Source organism: Aptenodytes forsteri, unplaced genomic scaffold (genome assembly GCF_000699145.1).
Source record: "Aptenodytes forsteri isolate BGI_AS27 unplaced genomic scaffold, ASM69914v1 Scaffold309, whole genome shotgun sequence".
Taxonomy (NCBI): domain Eukaryota; kingdom Metazoa; phylum Chordata; class Aves; order Sphenisciformes; family Spheniscidae; genus Aptenodytes; species Aptenodytes forsteri.
The window spans coordinates 6124022-6144398 of record NW_008795857.1 but is presented as its reverse complement, the minus strand read 5'-3'; the positions used below and the strand labels follow the sequence as shown (position 1 = coordinate 6144398).

Below are 20377 nucleotides of genomic sequence, written 5' to 3'. Positions count from 1 at the left end.
AAGGGGTGATGGCTTTAAACTGAGATGATTTAGATTAGGTATAAGGAAGAAATCCTCTGTGAGGGTGGTGAGACACGGGAACAGGTTGCCCAGAGAAGTTGTGGATGTTGAGCAACCTGGTCTAGTAGAAGGTGTCCTTGCCCACGGCAGGGGGGGTTAGAACTAGATGGTCTTTAAGGTCCCTTCCAACCCAAACCATTCTATGATTCTGTGATTGTAGGGGATGGTATACTTCATATGGATGGGGACAGGTTAGCATGTCAGTCTTGCCTTAGATAAACATTCAAGATTCAAAATTTAAAATGTAGGATGGTTGTTCCAGTTCCAGCAATTCTGTTGTTAGGTCCCCAAGACCCATTCCTGATTTCACTCTGCTCATCAGCATACTTGTGCATATTGATTTACCTAACACATTCAGAACACCTCAGAGCATTCAAATAAGAGTAATGTTAATTTTGGTCTTTCAGCAGCACCAGTGGCTAGTTACTTTGTTTACGGAGAATGCGTTTGGGTAAATCCATTCATAAGCCTAATGTTCAGTTCGTGGAAGAAAGATCAGTATGAGATTAGCAGTAGCTATCTTCTCACGCTATACATTTCTTGTCGATGAGATCAGTGTTTGATTCTGAGCACCAGCAATGTTGGTCTCTTGTATAAAAGAGCAGTTGCTTACCCGATAGTGTCCATTCCTTTGAGATACAGTGTCTGCGTAGGTTTCTCTGTCTGACATCTTTCCTGCTTTCAAGATAATAGTCACCTAGCTTCTGTGTTAGCAAAGTCATACTTGGTGTAAACTCTTACAATGCTAGGGCAGACACAGCATTTTTTTTTAAAGTGATTGCATATATAAGTGTATGAATTAATATGGCCAAATTAGTCCCAATGTGGTTTTGTTTCCCTCACTGAGGTTTTATATTTTTTAGAAATGTACTTCTGATTTTATTTTGCAATGTATTGATTCCCCACTGATGTTGTTAAATAAATATCATGGCTTTCAGTAGACAGGAATGCAGTCTGGAATTGTGAGACTGTAAGCACGTCACTCGAATGTGTCTGGCATAAGGATATTGAAATAATTGGCAATCCTGATGTACTGAGTTTTAAATTGCACTGTTGACCTATCAACAGGGAAGTGGCAGCTCTCAGAGGTCATTTTTCAGACTGAAAAAAAAGTGGTTACGTTCAATTCCATATTTAGTTAGTTTTCAAGAGAGCAAGATATACCTTGACTGCTACAACATTCACTATAACTGTGTTTCTATATATGAAGAGGTTTAAGTGGATTGTCGCAATGCTTATGAAAAGCTCCAGGTTTCCTGTAAGATTTAGAAAGCCGTTAACTGCTAGTGTTTTGCAGAACCATGCTATCCAGAAAGTGTGTATTTGTTTGGCTCGTTGCTCCTTCAGGAATATAGTAGTTGTACATTTGTAGCAAATCAGTTGCAGTGATATATCAATGCTGCTAAGGGAGCAGTAAGCAATACCGTGTGTACAGCAGTACTATCTGGTTATGCTTTTCTGATTATGAACAGTAGATGAGCTGTAGTAAAACAGGCCTGTGACTTTGCAGAGAACTAAATGCAAAGGAGATGACTCGGAAAATTTCCAGAAAATAATTAGTACTGCCTTTGCCATGGTGAGTTAGGATGCCATTGCATAAAATGTCATATATTGTTCCAGCTGAAATAAAAAACAAACAGTGACAAGGCAGCAGACCAGCTATCTCACTTCAGGTAAATGCTACTGAATGACATAGGTGGTTCATAAATGTAAGCAATAGCAAAAGCATAGCATAAGCGAATCGGTGAAAGATAAAATAATTCCCTGAAAGAAGAAATGCGCGAGTACTTTGTGAATAGAGTAAGACTGGCCAGAGTCAGGTTCCTTAAGTTCTACGGATCATTCTCCAGAAATGAAAACAAATAATTGAGTGGTGTGTTTTCTACGTGGCAATGTTATAGAGCAAAGGGCACAAACGCCATTCTCCAGGCGAGTACAGCAGTGCTACGAATGTGGAGAGAAGCACACGCACGTTCTGAACCTTGGCCTGGCTAAATGACTAGTGGAGCTGCTATCCATTTAATTTTTCTGTTCCTTAACCAAGATATTTGCATTAGGCATCTTTAGAATTAAGTAGGAGAAAGGGACCTTCAGAAAGTGGTTTAGAGATGTAGAGTCGTTACCTGGAAGTCACTTTCTCTTCCCCTCCATTCATAGCACAGGAAACCTGAGGCAGCTCAGTTCTTAACGTAGGCACCTAACCTAGTTGTCTAATGTTAGATGGGTTGAATTCAGGCTGAAGGACAACATCACTTACAAGCCTGAAGCTTCATGTTGCAGCACGTAGCTTCCAAACTCATGGCTTCTGTAGCTGAATAAAACATGCTGTGTGAGGCATCTCGATTCCTATACACAGTGTGTGGAAAAAGCTGGTGGACTCACTCCAGGTCCAAAGCAACCAGCATGGTAAGCTGGCAACTGTTATTGCACTTATTGCCCCTTATGTGGGGGTGGGCTTCAAAGCATTTTAAGCAGGCTACGGGGATGCAGTTCGTGGTGTAGGCTTTTCTTGATGGTAAGTGCTTAAACACTTTCAAAGTGCAGGAGAGGTTCCTTTCTTATTTTTAAACACCAAAAGGTAAAGAGAGTTCCCCCATTTTCTTGATACCCCAGTGGTTGGAGGACACTCGTGCTGAACAAGGGAAACTGTTTCAGTTCCTTTCTTAACTTGAGGAGGACACTCGTGCTGAACAAGGGAAACGGTTTCAGTTCCTTTCTTAACTTGAAGGAGGTCAAATCTATTCTCTGAACTGCCTGGGTTAGAGGCTGTGTGAGTCTTTTAGCCAGGGCTGTAGAGGTAATGTAATTAATTGTTTGAAAAGGAATTAAGGTTCATTTGGTGAGATACAGTTACTGGAAATACGAGTCTACACACTGCAGCATCCCCTTGGGTCCAGTTTTTACTTCAAAGACTGCAGAGTATTTATTTATTTATTTATTTAATGAAACAAAGTGATGAAGCACTTCTGCCAATGTTAAGTGCTTATATGTTTTTAGGGGTTTGGGTGGGGGATTTTGGGTTTTTTTTTTTTTTTTTTTTTTTTTTTTTGGTAATCTGGCACCAAATGGTACAGACACATATCACTCAGGAAACTTACAGGCAGACAGTTGAATCTGGACTTCCTAAATCCCAGATGAGAAACATTCTTACCCATCCTTTCAGGAATTGCACTGATGCTAATACTTAGCAGTTAAGAAACTGTCCGATCAGTATAATTTTGCAAAAAATGACAGTTGTCTCTTGGAAGTCCTACATGACAGGTTGGTTTGATTTTTTCTGAAATGCCAAGAATGCCTGAAGTTATCTCTGATTTATATTAACTAGCATTTATTCAGACTGATTCTCAAATTGTTTCTTGTTTATATTTTTCCCATTTTCTGTGAGATGCAGGTGACATAAAGTCAAAAGTGACATAAAGTCGAAAGAGCTTCATAAAGAATATATTTATAGCTGGTTTTGTTATTCCTAATATTTTCAATAATAACAGAAATTATTAATCTTGGGTACATTTGTTAATCATTAGAGTCACAGTCAATTTTGCCTCTCTTCCAATTCTGTTTTTCCCAGATGAAATAATTGTGCAGAAGCCAGAGCTCACCAGTCCATCGATCTGTCACGCTCCTGGTGGGGAATACTTTATAGAAGGAGAGACATGGAATATTGATTCTTGCACACAGTGTACGTGCCACAGTGGACGTGTCCTGTGTGAGACTGAAGTCTGTCCACCTCTTCTTTGCCAAAACCCCACCCGCACACAGGACTCCTGCTGTCCACAGTGCCCAGGTATATATTGACAACCAGCTTTCATCAGAATCCTTTCTTGATCTGAGAATGTATGATGTGAATATTGAATGTTTCCGTATGTGCACAGTTGGTTGTTGTGCTGCCTTTGTTCTTTAGCAGTTTGGAGTGAGAGCCCGCAGTCCTCTCTTTCAACTGCAAAACTTGACTGTGTGCAAGAGATATCTTACATGTAAAGGGGAGCTGTGGCATTGAAGTTTGAACACCTTTGAAGGCGATCTAATAATGTAAGGGTTGCATGAGGGACCAGAGTCCTTAGTTGGAAGGTTTATGAAATACGCACTGGCTTGTTTATGGAAACATGCAGGATTAGAGAAACTTCAAAAGTAGTCAAAGTGCTAGGCAGTTACAGGCTTGTTTCTTTTTCTTTCTACATGCCTTGGTTTCTGTGAACCTTTTTATTACTATCTTGTCTATTTGGGATTTGGTTTCAAAAATACTTCTGTTTGCTTTTACCTTCACCTGGTATAATTTGAGAGTGACTTGAAGGCAACTGAGTAATATCAAAGCATTCCAGCCCAGCAGGTGTGCCAGATTCCTCCTAGACTGCCTCACAGTGTCAAGAAGGTAACAGGATTTGCTTTCCCCTGAGGAAAGAGGTGCAAATATAAATAAATGTGAATTCCTACTTTACATAGCAAATGGGGGACTTTGTTGCAGTGGAAATTTAGTCCAAGCCTGTGAATTGTATGTAAACTCACTGAGATAACATTTGTCTTTATTAAAAACAAAATCTAAAAATTTTACTTTATGAAAAAAAATAGGTTTTGCCATTTCTTCTACAGGATGTTTGTTGGTTTTTTAAGTGGTTTTTTTCTGACAAAATATTTTCAGTAAAAAAGTTAGCCAGTTCTCCTGACTTCCATTTTTCTCATTATTAATAACAGCAAACATTAACTTCAAAATACTGTTTGGAGGAGCTGATCTTTCCTCACTCACTATGTAAGGAGTTTAGTTTCATAACTTACAGAGATTGAGAACCTGATCTGAGTGCCCTTATGAATCCTTTTTTTCCTTCTCCTTTTCTTATATGTTCTCTGCACATACAGTCATATTTATTGATCCATAATGTCTGTTAAGATACAGCTTCATTGCAAAAATATGTCTCCCCCATGTGCGGGCATGAGAATTAAAGCAGACCCATTGGCATCAAGCTGAAGCCTGACCAAGTTCCATTTGTTTCTCAACAGCTTATAATTAGCTAATATAAGTCCACTAGCAAAGGCGACAGCAGCATAATAGCTTTTCACTTTGCATCATTCAAGGATTTGAACTGACATGGCAGAAGCTGAGATTCAAGTTTTAGATTTAAAATTTAATCTGTCTAATTTGAGGTGAATTCCTATATACCATTCAGTTCAGAGCATTCAGAGCGGCTTTCTGAGGGGCTGCTTCTGATGGTGATTATTTTTCACTTTGCTGTCTTTTTTCTCTTTTTTTGTTTTGTTTTTTTTTTTTTTTTGAGTAAACTCAATAAACGTCTACATGAACTTTATTCTAGAGCACATCATGAGATCCTCATCACATGTAAGGACTGAAGAGGCATAAGGCTCTGTCCTTCTAGTTCTCATGAAGTAGTGAGCCAATGTGTTACAATTCCACTGTGTTCTTCAAGAGTGAACCCTCTGTTGAGGAAATAGGAGGGAAGTTAGCTACTGTAAGTTAAATAACATAATCTGTTTATATTTACAGATGAGCCTCTTCAGCCCTCTTCATCAAGCAATGAGAGCATGCCTAGTTATTGCAAAAATGATGAAGGAGATATTTTTCTGACAGCTGAGTCCTGGAAGCCCAATGTCTGCACTAGCTGCATTTGCATGGATGGTGTGATTAGATGCTACTCTGAGTCTTGCCCACCGGTATCCTGTGAGAGACCTGTTTTGAGAAAGGGACAATGTTGTCCTTACTGTATTGGTAAGCAAATAAAAATAGTTGATAACTTGCTGTTCCCTTCTTGGGAATAAGAAAGAAGTTTTATTTCCAAATTTAAATATGTTTTCCCTTTTTTGGGGACATGCAGTTTGTGCCTTCAGTTGAACTGGAGCGTGAAATCTGCATAGGGAGCTTTGGGGATCATGATTTGTGGTTTTGAGGTAGAAGTGCAGGAAGATATAAAAGTAACTTGCCTGCAAACTTGAGAGGACATCCTCCTGAAAACTTGGTAATATACCTTACTAGATGAAAACATTATGCAAAAATTGTTTTATTTAAAGGAAGATCTGCCAGGTAACACGCGTGTTATGTCAAGATATGTGGTAATATGAGGAAAATATTAATTATGACTGCAGAAGATAAGCTGAAGCATAATGAAATTTCACAGAATGGAGAAGTGTTGATAAGGCATCTAAATTACAATACAGGAAAAAACAGGAAGTTCATTAAAGATAGTTGTAGAAGAGGCAAAATAATATATTTGAGAAAAAATTCAGGAAAATAATTTTTTTTAAATACTAAAAATGCATGAAGAATGAAGGGCCACGTGCTGGTTTTGAATTTGGAGTTGAAGTAAATGGTGGATGCTGTAGATAGTGAAAATTGCCAGGCATTTTCAAAGTTGCAGGACTTGAGATTCCTGATCACTTTTTCATTGTATTTTGAATAGGAGTATTTATGTACAGATTACTTTTTTGTGAGTTCTCAGTAAGTACAAAGGCTATAGAATGGAAGCTGCTGGTAGAGAAGAATTGTATAATGAACTTACTGAAATTAAGTCTTTGTAGCATTGTTGGAAAACATTCAGAGCTTACTATAACCTTCATTTCCAAAAGTAGTAGGGGGAGATACAGTAGAAAAGAATTCACTAAAAAGGAATATAATAAAATAATCATTAATTGAACATGTGAATCAACTTGCCCATCTCTAAACAATACAGTTCTTCATCAGAAAGATGTCAGAAAGGTTGTGAAGTCCTTTCAGATATGTACCATTGATACAGCTCTTGAAATCTTTAATTCATTGCAGAAAAAGTATCTTTAATAATAGGTGATACAGTTTTATAGGCTATGCAAGGAATTCCATCAAAGAAATGCCTGGAAAAGTTAGAAAGTATCAAAATTTCAGTTGCCCTCGGAACCCTACTTAGATTCCTGATGAGGACATTTTGAGGGGAAAATACTATGTTAGCCTATTACTATTTTCTCATCGTGGTTTGCATACAAAATGGAGAGGATTTAAAGTTTCTTTGACAGCTGTCTTTCTGCAGGCTTTTCTTCCACTGATTGACTTTGCAACCATAAAGATCGTTTTAATCCAGAATACATTTAAATGTTAAAAAAATACGAAGTGTATGCAAAGCTGGGCAATCAAACCAGTGGAGTCAGAACATGAGCCTTATTACTGTACTGGAGAGTCCTTTAGGTCAAGGAAGGGATGCACCACAGGGACTAGTGCCATGAACTACAAAAATAAAACCTCTAGAACTTTGTGCCTACACCTTGCATGTCAGGTTTGCAAGTATATACACACAACGTGTAGATAAGGCTTTAATTAATTCACTGTGAATCCCATATAGTTGCACAATATTGCAAATACTTAAATGTGTGAGCTGTAAAAACCTGATGGTTTTTTTAGTAGCAACTGCTCAGCAATATGAAATACAGAAGCCAGATTTTAATTAGTGCTCAGATACGAAGACTTTCAATGATGATACATTTTATTAATCTAAGCTGTACTGTGTTGTCAGTATGTTTTGTGGTCTAAATAACTGAAATTCATGGAAACTTACTTTTTTAATGGTTTCTATGAACTATATACTCTTGCCTGTAAGAAGAGTAAGGTCGTGCATTTAATTTGTCTTCCTCGTTCTTACTGTTTTCCTCTTAATTTCTTGTGAACAGTGAAGCACGTCTTTGTACAGATTCTTCCTTACTATTTTCATGTAATAGTTGATAAAATGTTTAGTAAGCAAACTCTGTGGAAACAGGCCTTCTTCATTTATTGGAATTTCAAAAATTATGCACTGTATTTTATTCTGCTTCTTTCTGGATCCAGATCTGGTTAATGCCTAACAAGATTCAAATTTAAAATTTTACAGGCCTTGGATGCTTTGTTGTTTGTCTGAATCCTCAAATTCATCCTGTGTGTTCAACGTTCTTCTTTCTCGTGCAAAGAAAGATTAATTTGGAAAGATAACTTCCTACTCTGGAGCGGATAAAGGGATATCTATTTGGTTAGAAACAAGATTAGTCTTCTGTGGAAAACGGAGCAACGACTGTTTGTTTACCAGATGAGATTGATTTACTGGTGCAGCTAGAGGAAATTTGAGAGAAGACAGGTGGAGCTAGACATGATATTCTGAACTGCATTTTTGTAGTGGGTTTCTTACTGCAAGTGTCTCTTGTTTCCACTGTCCTTGAGCACTTGTTGGTGTTGTGGCCTTCATCTTCATCCTGTGCTTATACTTGCATAGAAATGGACACCAAAATGGGAGACACACAGAGGATACTACTTTCTTAGGACTAAAATTTTCCTCTCGAGGTTCAAAGGTGCAACACTACTGTTGTGATTTTACCCTTGTTCATTCTTCTAAAAAACATTTACTGTATTAAATTGTGATGTGTTCTTTACAAACTTGCAAAAGCTTGAGCAAGTTAAAGGACTTTTCCAGCCAAACCAGCTGTCCTGAGTGGGACGAGGTAGCACTTTTGGGAGCAAAACAGCCCGGAGTGCTCAGCTTTAGGTCTGCATAGGTAATGAGCAGTAGAGGACTGCTCAGGCTGTGTGCCTCACCCTCTCCCCAGCCATATCTACTTTCTGACCAACACAGGGCTCCACTGGCTCTGTATGCCAACATGCAAGTCACCTATGGAAGAACCTAATGTGCTTTTTGCAGCTTGCAAACACCTTTTCCTCCCACTCTTGCTTTCCCATGTCCACCCCATATTCACTTACAAAATCTTCTACTTGGAGAAGTTGGGTCGCATACCTACAGCCATGGAAGCCATGGGATACCCATACCAAGGCCCACTGGAACATTTATGCTTTTCAGATAATTCCATTAGTATTTTCACAATAGTACTTCTTGCTGGTCTCCTTTTGCATTTGAATTTACTCTGTCCAGATCTGTTGCGCTGGTCTGCTGACTGCTAACCTTGTTATTCCAGATGATGTCAGTCTATTATGTTGTCACTAATTAAAAGCTGTACTGATGGCCAAATTATTTAATAAGGCTTTTTATTTATATTTGGGAGGTAATTCTAACTGACATATTTACATATGTAATCTGTCTGACTGTTAAACCAGTATTTCTCTGACAGCTTAAGAAGTTACTTTGCGATTTCATTCTGTTATCTCATGTGTATGCTTAATCTGCAAATTCATGTCATCAGCAGGTTGCATCATAATAATTTGTGCTCTAAGAAAAAAAGATAGTGAGAAGCTAAGATGAAAATGAGGTGCTGCTTGGCTTTTGGAGGTTCTGCTGTGTAGTTTTATTTTGATTATCTATCTATAAAGTCCTAGAGCAGCAAAAAACATCCTAGGCTAAACAGTTCATGACTGTCTTATCAGTGAAATAGAAGGTATACTGCAGACCACCTAAAAGGCTTGCGTAGCACGCAGCATAAAAAAAATGGTGTATTGAATGCTTAGGCAGAAAGTGTAATGCTTAAGTGTTTTCCCAAGACATACTTGCTTCATCAAGTCCAGGCCCCTATTACGTACTGTGTCAAAATCTATCTGAAAAGTTGTTAGTTTTACAGCTCTCAATCTTTGGGAAAGGTGTTCTGGAACCTCACTTTTTTCTGAGGGTTAAGATCACACCAATTTCCAATTTATATAATACTAACCATGAAAAAATGTACTGAGTTTGGTTATTGCTCTTTTCCTGGGGTTTTCCACTGATGCAGTTACAGGGAATGATCAGATCCTCTTTGAATCTGTTTTATCATAATAGTCTAAGCACTTCTAGTTCTGTCACCTGAGAGTTGCTTCATCCTTCTTGGCATCCAGCCTAATCTTTCCTTCAAGTATTCCAGACTGAGTTCATCTTTCTTGAAGCTTGGTAATTAGAAATGTAGGTAGTCTGGGTTTTTTCTTAGTTAAATAGGATTTACTAGGAAACAAGGAGGAGGAGGAGTTGGCAGTCTCAAACAGTCAAACATTAAAAAAAAAAAAAAAAAAAAATCATTTTTTTCTTCATTTTCACAGCACTTTTGATATAATGATGTGATGTCGCAATCATCCATCCTCTAGCTTCTTGCATGAGGAAAATGAGGAGAAGCAGACCAGGCTAATTATGTACTTCATAAAGAAGCAGAAATGACACTTTTATAACAAAGATTTTCTGGAAGATGTGGACAGGGTCTTTTAATTACAGCTGGGATTTCGTCGTAGCTATCGTTTCACTTTGGTGTTTGGGGAAGAAATCAGATTTGTGTGTAATTGGCCATTACCACATGATCACACCACTCTGTTTTCCTTCAACAGAAGATACAGTTCCAAAGAAAGTGGTCTGCCACTTCAATGGGAAAACATACGCAGATGAGGAGCGCTGGGACATTGACAGCTGCACACACTGCTACTGCCTGCAGGGTCAGACTCTCTGCTCCACTGTCAGCTGCCCACCCCTTCCTTGTGCTGAACCCATCAACGTGGAGGGAAGCTGCTGTCCCATGTGTCCAGGTAATGTGATGTGACAACCCAGATTATTGTAATGCTGATTTTCGAGCACTGATAATAAGGTTTTTTTAATTGGTTTTTGAACGTCAGTCCATGTTTGAACAGTATCAAGAAGACGAGACGTTTTGACTTCAGGAAAATGAATATTCTTAACAGACAGGCATATTGTGCAAATATATCGCTTGAATTTTACTTATTCTGAGAACTGTGAACTCAAAAGTTAGTTGCTTGTCCCTGCTCTGTCCTTTCACAAGGTTACGGAAATACATGAGTGAAGTAGGACAATGAATATTCTTACATCTCTGCAGATTCTGTCAGTGATTAACGTTTCTGTCTTTTCCGAGTCTCTTCATTACTTTTCAACTATTGCATTGCTTTATTTATCATTTTAACTTGGCTTAAAAGTAATATGAAATTTTCTTAGCTATGGCCACAAGGGACATAAGAATTGCAACTGGTTTTTAATGCTAGTCCTGACAGACTTCTGCAGGAGTTTGCTCATCTTATTCAGTCAGCTGGTAACTACTTCCGACAGGACAAGTGGGGAGATTCAGCAGTACCCCCTCTTGCAGTTCTGCTACTTTGAGGACTACAAAAAAAGGAAGGCAAAGAAACCAGCACTGACAGTTAACGTATCAGCTGGGAAAATGTAGCCTTCCCTTGGTTATTTTTGTTGTTTAGTATCACAAATGAGCAAAGCTGTAGTAAAGTGTGTATTCTGAAATGGTATTTTCAAAAGCAAACTTGTCCACACAAGTACATCATCTCATTCACATTAGGATAATGATAATGGCAGCAGGCATGTATCCTGTATACAGTATGAAACAGGTTTTAAAACAAAAACCCAGACTAGCAACGGTGAAAATTCTGAAACAAATTAAAGGATTCATAGGACAAAGCACTGCAGATGGCCAAGTATATTTTCTGAATTAAGAGCAGCACTGGGAAGTTAAGCAGCCTGTAATTTGTGAAACACGTTATCTCATTTCACAGAGATGTATGTACCTGAACCTACTAACATCCCCATTGAGAAGACAAATCATCGAGGAGACATTGAACTAGAAGTACCAAACTGGCCAACACCGAGTGAAAATGACATCATCCACATTCACAGAGGTAAAATCTGATACAAACTGGGCTAACTTAGGTCTGTGTTTATTCCCCATGTTTTAATGCATCTACTTGTTCTATCCAGGTAGCATCTGTGTAATGCTTTGAAAAGGTGGTTATCTGAGAATATTCTTCAGTGCAGAACTCTTACGTGCATTTTGCTTTGAGTATAGATGAGTCAGTCTATTAAATTATATTTATGCAATTTGGTCTTATTATGATTCCATCTTCAGCTTGGAAGAAACATCTGTGTTGGTATGATGGAGTTCTATAAAATTAAGAATGCAATAAAATGATGAATGAGTCATTCTGCAGTGTCTTTTCTGATACAAAAACTAGAAAGCAGGCTGTTGTCAGGACACTGGAGTCGATAGACGTTCATTTGATCTATCTGGAATTCTTACATTGATAAACAAAAACGGGAAAACATGTACCACAACTTAACATATACCATAGACAAATGCTAGGAAAAAAAAAAAAACAACACTTCACAGGTATAATGACACAGGGCTAATAAAGTTGTCTAAGGATGTAAATCCATTTTTTGTTTAAAACTGTGCTGAAATCATTATTCCGGGGTAGGGGAAACACTCTATGACACAGTCTTTGTTAACCTTTTCTAATTGAAGGACTACCTAAACTTGTATATATTTTTTTTAAATCCAAGGATGATCTCATAGCACACTACTGCTTGGTGGCTAGGAGAAAGGATACATGAAATGTAACTGCTTTATAAAATTGTAAGCTTACACTTTTATAATTACAGCATTTTCATTTCTCACAGGCATTAGTAGCTGGTTTGCAACTATCCTGGCTGAGGAATTATAAACACACACTGCAAGTTGTGTGGGAATGTTGTATATGTCATTGAAAATTGCCATTCTTTGCAATTACATGCAAAACTTGCTACAGTCCTAGTAGACTGCCAGCAGTCTGTTTTCACAGGCTGAGTGGTGCAACTATTGTAATATGTTCTCAACAAAGGAGAGAGCGTACACATCAGAATTGTCTTACCAGTTTTTAAAGAAGAAAAAAAAAAAAAAGAAAGAAAAAAGGGCTTTCATCCTAAGACTTCCAGATTTTCCTCGGCATAGAAACACAGGCTGATATTTTTACAAGTGGGAATTTGGTTGTGAGCAGCTAAGATGATGCAAACGCAACTGAGCTAAGAGGTTATTGTCAGACTTGCTTGTTATTGTGCTTTAGCTTCCATCTCATTTCCTCTCATTTTGATGGCCTTTTCCCAGCTAATATAGTCACTATATAAGGAATTACCTTTCAGTTGTTCTAATTTATATGAATAAGGTTACATTTCGGGAGAGAAAGTCCAAATTCATGTGAGTGACAAGATCCACGACTGCGACTTTCATCATTACATTCTTCTTTATGGTCAAGGCCCATTTATCATTACTAACAAACGCTCACATTTGCCTTGCAGACATGAGTCATCTCCAGGGAGAGTACAGAAGTGGCGGCGGACCGCACCCAAGTGAAGATGCGTCAGTTAGCTCTGTTGCCTTGGTGACAATTCCAATCACGATAGCGCTGTTACTGATCATCGTCCTTCTGCTTGTCAATCAGAAAAAGCAGTGGATTCCAGTGTCTTGCTACAAAGCTCCAACAAAGGTGCCGTGTTTATGTCTGTTTCCAGGCTTTCACTTTTTTGGAAAACAAAAGTAACTAGAATACTGCGTAGGATGCAATTGAGTTCACATCATCTGAACTCTCTTAAATTATTTTCTCTTTATGTCTTAAACCATTTTATACCAGTCAGTCTGCTGGTATTTATTTAGTGTCCTAACTGACTTTTTTCACTATCAAACAAAAACATTTCCTGCTCCATATAGTAATGAGTTGTCACTAGATAGAAATCAAGCTCAGCGAAAAAATAAAAAAAATACCCAACTCTGTATATGTGTAGGTAAATACATGCAATTTTCTGCAGTCAAACTCGTAAGAGAATATTTTTGCTTTCTTAACTTTCATCCACTTTAAAAGTGTTGTCCAACATCAGGTACTGTAGGTACTAGTAGTGTTTATCACATTTTCTAATAACAGCATCATATGGTTCTGGGATTAATATTTTAAGAGAGATCTCAGGAAATCTACCTGTTAAGTATTCTGAGACTACCAAAAAAAGGAAGAAGCAGGTAGCTTGGAAATGAACAGTGAAAAGAGCATTGTTTTGTTTTGAGTAATAGTTCTGTCAGCAGACTAAGCCCTTACTCCATATTCAAATGCCATTTATATCAGATCCCCAATTTATCCCACTTATATTTCCTAGTTCTAATCAAACAGACTTTGTCCATACTTGGAACACAATTTGAGAGCATCTTTTCTTCAGTTCCAGCTAGAAGAGTAACTTTAAAAATTAAATGTCCATATTCTTTCTGTCACTGCTGTAGAGCTTCAGACTAAGCCCTTACTCCATATTCAAATGCCATTTATATCAGATCCCCAATTTATCCCACTTATATTTCCTAGTTCTAATCAAACAGACTTTGTCCATACTTGGAACACAATTTGAGAGCATCTTTTCTTCAGTTCCAGCTAGAAGAGTAACTTTAAAAATTAAATGTCCATATTCTTTCTGTCACTGCTGTAGAGCTTCAAAAAAAAAAAAAAAAAAAAAAAAAAAAGTCTTTTTCCAAAACGTTTACAAATATAGTCAGAGCATAAAGTTGAATTCAATTGTAATTAAATAGGAAGCATGAAGAATCAGTATTATTCCAATTCCAGTCTTTCAAGACAAGTGAGCGATAATCAGTTTCTGAATTTCTTAAGGAATGCATTTAAAAACTCATTTTTAACTCTAATGTATTCACTCCTAAACTCTCAGAAAGGCTGCTATGTGACAAAATAGTTGAAGCTGAAGTAAAAATCACAACTTTCTAACTGTGGAACTATAATCAATAATTCTATGTACTTTTTTACTTCTGAAACATCATTTTTTTCAAATACTTCTATTGCTGAAACATTTTTTCAGTGTCACCAAAAGGCATCGTCCATATGCTAAGAAAGCGCACTTTAAGCCTCATACAGATTCAATGCAAGACCATGAATATGCTGAACTCGGATTTCTTGTGAGGGTCTTTGTCCTAAATGTAGCTTTCTTTTAAGGTTTCTTTAACTAGGTGTCACTCATGAGTTTCTCCTATTCCTTGCTGGGCAACTGATGGTTCCTAGTAATAAATTTTGGCAAGCCTGGTTTTGGCTTATGTTCTTTCTGTTCAGAATAGTCCAGCTGTTCAATAAAGAACGAATCACCAACTGTGCTTAAATCATACCAATACCAAAAGAAAGATTACAGAAAGGATGTTTAAAATTACAGATGGACTGCTAATGTTTAGCCCTGATTCCGTTAACATTATTGAACCTTCTTTGTGAATCCAGTCCACATACTTTTGAAGAGCCAAATGTAAAACATTCTACAACAATGTTTTGTAATAAATATCTGGGTAGAAAAACCTTTTTGTGATAAAGGTTACTGAATGTAAATTCTTAGTAATAAAAGCCCTTCTGATTTAAGTCTTGGAAAAACAAGCTACACCAGTGGAAACTGGAATTTTCAAGATTTGTAGCATGCTTATAGTGTGAGCATTGTCACTAACTTTGTATGTATACATAGAGTATGCTTACTGCCTGTCCTCCTCCGTGCTTAGCCCAGAAATATTTAAGGTAGTGTGCACCCAGCATTGTTTCACCTTCCTCTCAGCTGCAGAATCTTTCAGCTGAAGGATTCTCAAACAGAGGAATGGTAGGACTGGATATGGGAATACCAGAGCTCCGTTCAGAAGATGAAAAAGTGATTCGGAAGAGGGTGTTGGTCTGTTACTGTGCCTGGCATAAGCCTTTACCAAGTTTAGCAAAAGTCCAGACTCTTTCACTGCCGATTCGATTTTGTTTTGTGCTTATGGACTTGAACCATAAACATTTTTTTAATTATGGGTGAAATACAAACATTTTTTAACTGATTCAATATTCCCTTTCTGTTTTAACAGCCTTCTTGCCTAAACAATCAACTGGTGTATGTGGACTGCAAGAAAGGTACCATGGTCCAGGTGGACAGTTCTCAGAGGATGCTAAGAATTGCAGACCCAGATTCAAGATACAGTGGATTTTACAGCATGCAGAAACAGAACAACCTACAGGCAGATAATTTCTATCAAACAGTTTGAAGAATTGCACCCTTACCGAGGATTTAAGAAAGAGAGAGAGAGAGAGACTAAGTCTGCTATTAAAGTAAAACTAGAATTGTGCACTTGCTTAGTGGATTGTATTGGATTTGTGACTACATGTACAGCTCTAAGACCTTACTGGGACGAGCTCTGACTCCTGCAATGTGCCAGAAAAAGCATTCCCACTTTTCCTTGAGATAACTGACCAAGTGTTTTCTTAGAACCAAAGTTTTAAAACTTGTTAAGATGTATTTGCTTGTAACATAGCTATAGAGGTTTTTTGGGAGGGGGAATCAGGGGCTAGGGGTAGGCAATGAGGTAAAAGGAAGCTTCAGAGAAGAAAAGCTGGTCATGCTTGGCTGGAGAAGAAAATGAATAAAGAATACTGCCGAGCAGCAGGATAGTGGTTTTTCTTGTTGCTCTGAAATTGCATCTGTTGCAGCAAAGCCTAACCCCAGGTGAAAAAAAATATGAAAAGGTCTGATTTTTTTTTTCCCAGCTGTTGCTACAGTAATGTACTCCTAGAACAGAATTTGTCACATCACAGGTGTGGTGTAGCTGCAAATATTTTTCTATATGATGAGAAGCTGCAGTAGTTAATGAAATAGCAAGGAAAAGGTTATAGCAGAAAATAAAGGGTGGGTTTATTAAGGATGTATAAAATTATACCTTGTGCTGCTTTTTGTTTTTATTTTTGTTTTCTTCAAAGCTGATTGGCTAGATTAGCCAGACTTTGGCAGAGTTAGCAAATGACTGAGGCCTAAGTAATTCCTGATATGAGCACTGGATCTTTTGACAGCAGTATTGAAGGAAGGAAGGAAAAGTCAAGAACACCATGCAGTTCCAGGGGCTTTTGTTTGTTTGTTTTGTCTGTTGTGGTTTTGTTTTGTTATTTTATATCGATCTCTGGTTGTTCATACAGGAGAAGGAAAAATATTTTTGTCGGACAAAGCTCTTGCTTACAAGAGAGTAAAAAAGAGACTGTTTTAAGGTTGTTTTTTTCTTGTTGATGTTCTTATTTACTGGTATGCAGATTTAGAAACTACTTCCATGCTAGGAAGCTGCTTAATTTTAATTGTATATTACTCAAGCACCTTTTTTGAAGCTCAGAAAAAAAAGGAGATCATGCTTCTTTAAACTTTAGCATTATAGGAATATTTATGTAAATATAATTATGCTAAAAACAACAAAAAGTATTTGTATGTTTGTGTATATATATGTATATACAAATGCATGTAGGTATACATATGTATATATACGTGCATGTGTATATACACTATACATATATATACTGTATATATAAAATACTATGTATACAGTATATATTTTTTCTATTTTTTTTCTTGTTGAATGTATTTTTTTCTCAGAGAGATTTTACCCAGAGCAGAAACAGATAAACAGGCATTCCATATCAATGCTTAATCGCTTGTGAGTTTAGGAAAGACAAGAAAAGAGCATCTCATTCTACCTACAGTTTGATTTGATTTGATTTGAAAGTGTTTGTGTGCGCGCGTGTGTGTGTGTGTGCACTCTTGTGTTTGCGTGTGTACAGTACGTGCACGATTATAGCAGTAAGCGTTGCTCTTGCTACTTGCTACATTTCAGGGTGTTTCTTATTTTTCTTTTCCTGCTTAGCCTTAAAAAGGCTTTTTAATGAATGCATTGGCTAGAGACACTGATGACAATATACATGCAGCACTAATCAGCTCCATAGAATAACACCATCGGCTCCTGGATTTTCTTTTTTTTCTTTCTTTCTTTTTTTTTTTTTTCAAACAATTGTTTGAAACAACTACTGGAATATTGTCCACATTAAGCTGGAAGTTTGTTGTAGCTTGCCTCATTTATAACTCTGAAATGCATTGGCTAGAGACACTGATGACAATATACATGCAGCACTAATCAGCTCCATAGAATAACACCATCGGCTCCTGGATTTTCTTTTTTTTCTTTCTTTCTTTTTTTTTTTTTTCAAACAATTGTTTGAAACAACTACTGGAATATTGTCCACATTAAGCTGGAAGTTTGTTGTAGCTTGCCTCATTTATAACTCTGACTGTATAATACAATGGTGACTTTCCAAACAGGTCTTGGCACTTTTATACTAATTACCCATTTGTGCATTGCCTTTTTTCTTTTACAAATGCTTGTCATAAGAGACACAGATACCCATTATGCTTAATGTGAAAAGAAAATGTATTTTTTGTAAAGGAACTCTCAAGTATTGTTGTAAATACTTGGTCAGAGGTTGCTGAACTTTAAAACTGAAAAAAAAACCCTAATTTATTATTATAATGACCTAATTTATTAATCTGAAGATTAACAATTTTTTTGTTTTAGAATATCAAAAAGGTGTTCTAGCTGTTTGCATCAAAGAAAAAAATAGGTGTATCATTAAGGGTCAACATTTTTTCTGCTTATATAACTTCAGTTTCCAACCACCAATAAGAAAAAATGTAGTCTCCCCAGTGTTTTGTACTCAATCTGATATTGAAACAGAGATGTTTCTGTCCAGTTACTACAAAGATTTTGTCAAGACAAAACATCCATTCCTTGCATAAGAGTAAGCAGTCTTTATCCAGAAATTGTAAATGCTTGCTTTTGTTTTACAATCAAGGCCATATTCTGAAAATATTAGCAGGATATAGGACATGGTGTAAAATGTTTTTTATTATTATTATTTTATTATTATTATTTTAAAGATATGATTTGCGGTTCAGCAGATTGCTTGTTTACTTTTTTAACTGTAAGGCGGTTTCTTGTAATTTGGCTCGTGGCAGCACAATAAAAAAATTTTAAACCTATTGATGCATATTTTCTTAAATTTTCATATTTATTATTTCCATACACTGGTCCTTGAGACATTAGTTTATATCTTGGTATCATGGTGATGTTTTTCCCCTGGGAGTAGGAATTCGTATTATTGTCCTGCTGACCTAAAATCAGAACAGTTCAGAAAATACTGTGGGTAGAGAACAGTTTGCAGTTACAGAAAGTTCTGGGTTTTACAGTAAAGAATTTTCACATTAGAGGGATTTGTGGAATTCCAAATAGTTTCACCATCCAGTAAAAAGCAATCTCTCAAACACAAAGTTAGGCCTTTGCCCTGCCATTGAGTCTATCATCAATCATATGGGGCTGTGAGATGAGGTCCTACAGAAAGCATGTGGAATCAGAATTTGCACTTCAAGGACTTCCTGAGCCGCAGATCATTCATTTACCTATTCGCCTATAATATTGTCGTCTTCTATTAATTGGTAAAGTAATGGACTTGATGCGAAGTTCTGGTACGTGACTTCCTGAAGCAAGAAGTTTTTCAGCTTAACTACTTGCTGTGTGAAAAACTGCCTCCTTTTCTTTCTTTCAACCTACGCCTTGATGGTTTCATTTGGTATCCCTTACTTTCTGCATTCAAAGCAGCAGTGGATCAGTATCTGTATGCCACCCATTAATTTAGAGACCTGTATCTTCTCTCCATTTTTTCTGTGCTGAAAAGCGCAGGATGATTCTTTGGGAGCTGTTCTATACCTTCTGGCCAACCTTGCCGTTCTTTGTACTTCCCATTCTATTACATCCTTCTGAGATCAAGGGCAAAAGGACTGAAAATGTCCACGTTGTTCAAACACGGTACGCCCTCGAACTAGCATCGTATTTACTGTTTGAGTCAGTGGTGAGTAGTAATCCAATGTTCTTGCAGAGCTAGCTGCAATAATCCAAAATGCCCAAATAATAATAGTTACTGCAAAGCCCATAACTGACTTCGACTAGGGTAGATCGGTATTTTTGTGCATCCCTTTACATTTATATATGCTGAATTTCCAGTAATTTCCTCCCCCTTGCTAGTTACCCGTTCCAGCATTTTTGCTCCTTCCCAAGACTATGGCTATGGAAGACTATGTCTTCTAGAAGAGCATCTTCAAATTCTGCCTGCAAACATTTTGCTTTCTCATCAGAATGGAACAGAAAACATCATTGTGCTAACGTATAAACCAATGGTGCATCCACGTTTGAACACCCAAAGTAGTCCTGGCCTCCTTTGCCCCTACTCCCCATGTCAGAAAGGATCATATTTGGAATGCCTATGTATACCAGGGTTTGTCAGCTTGAAAAAGCTGTAACCAAGTAGGATAGGATGAAGGTCTTTAAATACCTCAGTGGCATGCAGATGCTTAACAGGGAATGAATTTTCCGCTCGCTGTGTCTCTTTCCAAACATCAAGTAGGAAGTATGAAAAGAAACTTAAAGGAGGCTCAAGACAAATTCAGGAAGTTGAGCAGAGACAATTCTTGCTACATACTGTGGGCTATCAAAAGTTTACAGGGCCGAATGGAGGGCAAAATGACAGCCCAAAAGCCACCTATCCCTAGGTTACCAGGTTACAATGAAATTATTGCAAATACTCCTGCTTCCCCTTTCCCCTCCCCGGTGAACTGCCCCTCCTCGCTGCCCCAAAAGCAGCTGCCTCAGGCCTGTTGCTGTCGCTTTCCGTGTACAGAAACAAACCCAGTGAAGCGGCCAGGAGCGATGCTCTCGGGCACAGCCAAGTCCGGCTCTCTCCTTTCCCTGCAAGCGGTGTCGGGGCTGGGCCGGTTCACGCTCAGCCACAGCC

The 20377-nt window shown here is 37.6% G+C and overlaps 1 protein-coding gene across 1 annotated transcript in view; it reads left to right on the top strand.

The window, feature by feature from the left end:
• Positions 1–17478, top strand: part of CRIM1 (cysteine rich transmembrane BMP regulator 1) — a 196084-nt gene extending 178606 nt beyond the window's left edge. Inside the window, exons 12-17 of the mRNA XM_009283827.1 lie at positions 3629–3844; positions 5555–5776; positions 10289–10483; positions 11474–11596; positions 13029–13216; positions 15592–17478. Coding sequence (XP_009282102.1) covers positions 3629–3844; positions 5555–5776; positions 10289–10483; positions 11474–11596; positions 13029–13216; positions 15592–15768 — 1121 coding nt within the window. The 3' untranslated portion in view covers positions 15769–17478. The remainder of the gene's footprint in view (positions 1–3628; positions 3845–5554; positions 5777–10288; positions 10484–11473; positions 11597–13028; positions 13217–15591) is intronic.
• The last annotated feature ends 2899 nt before the right edge of the window (positions 17479–20377 follow it).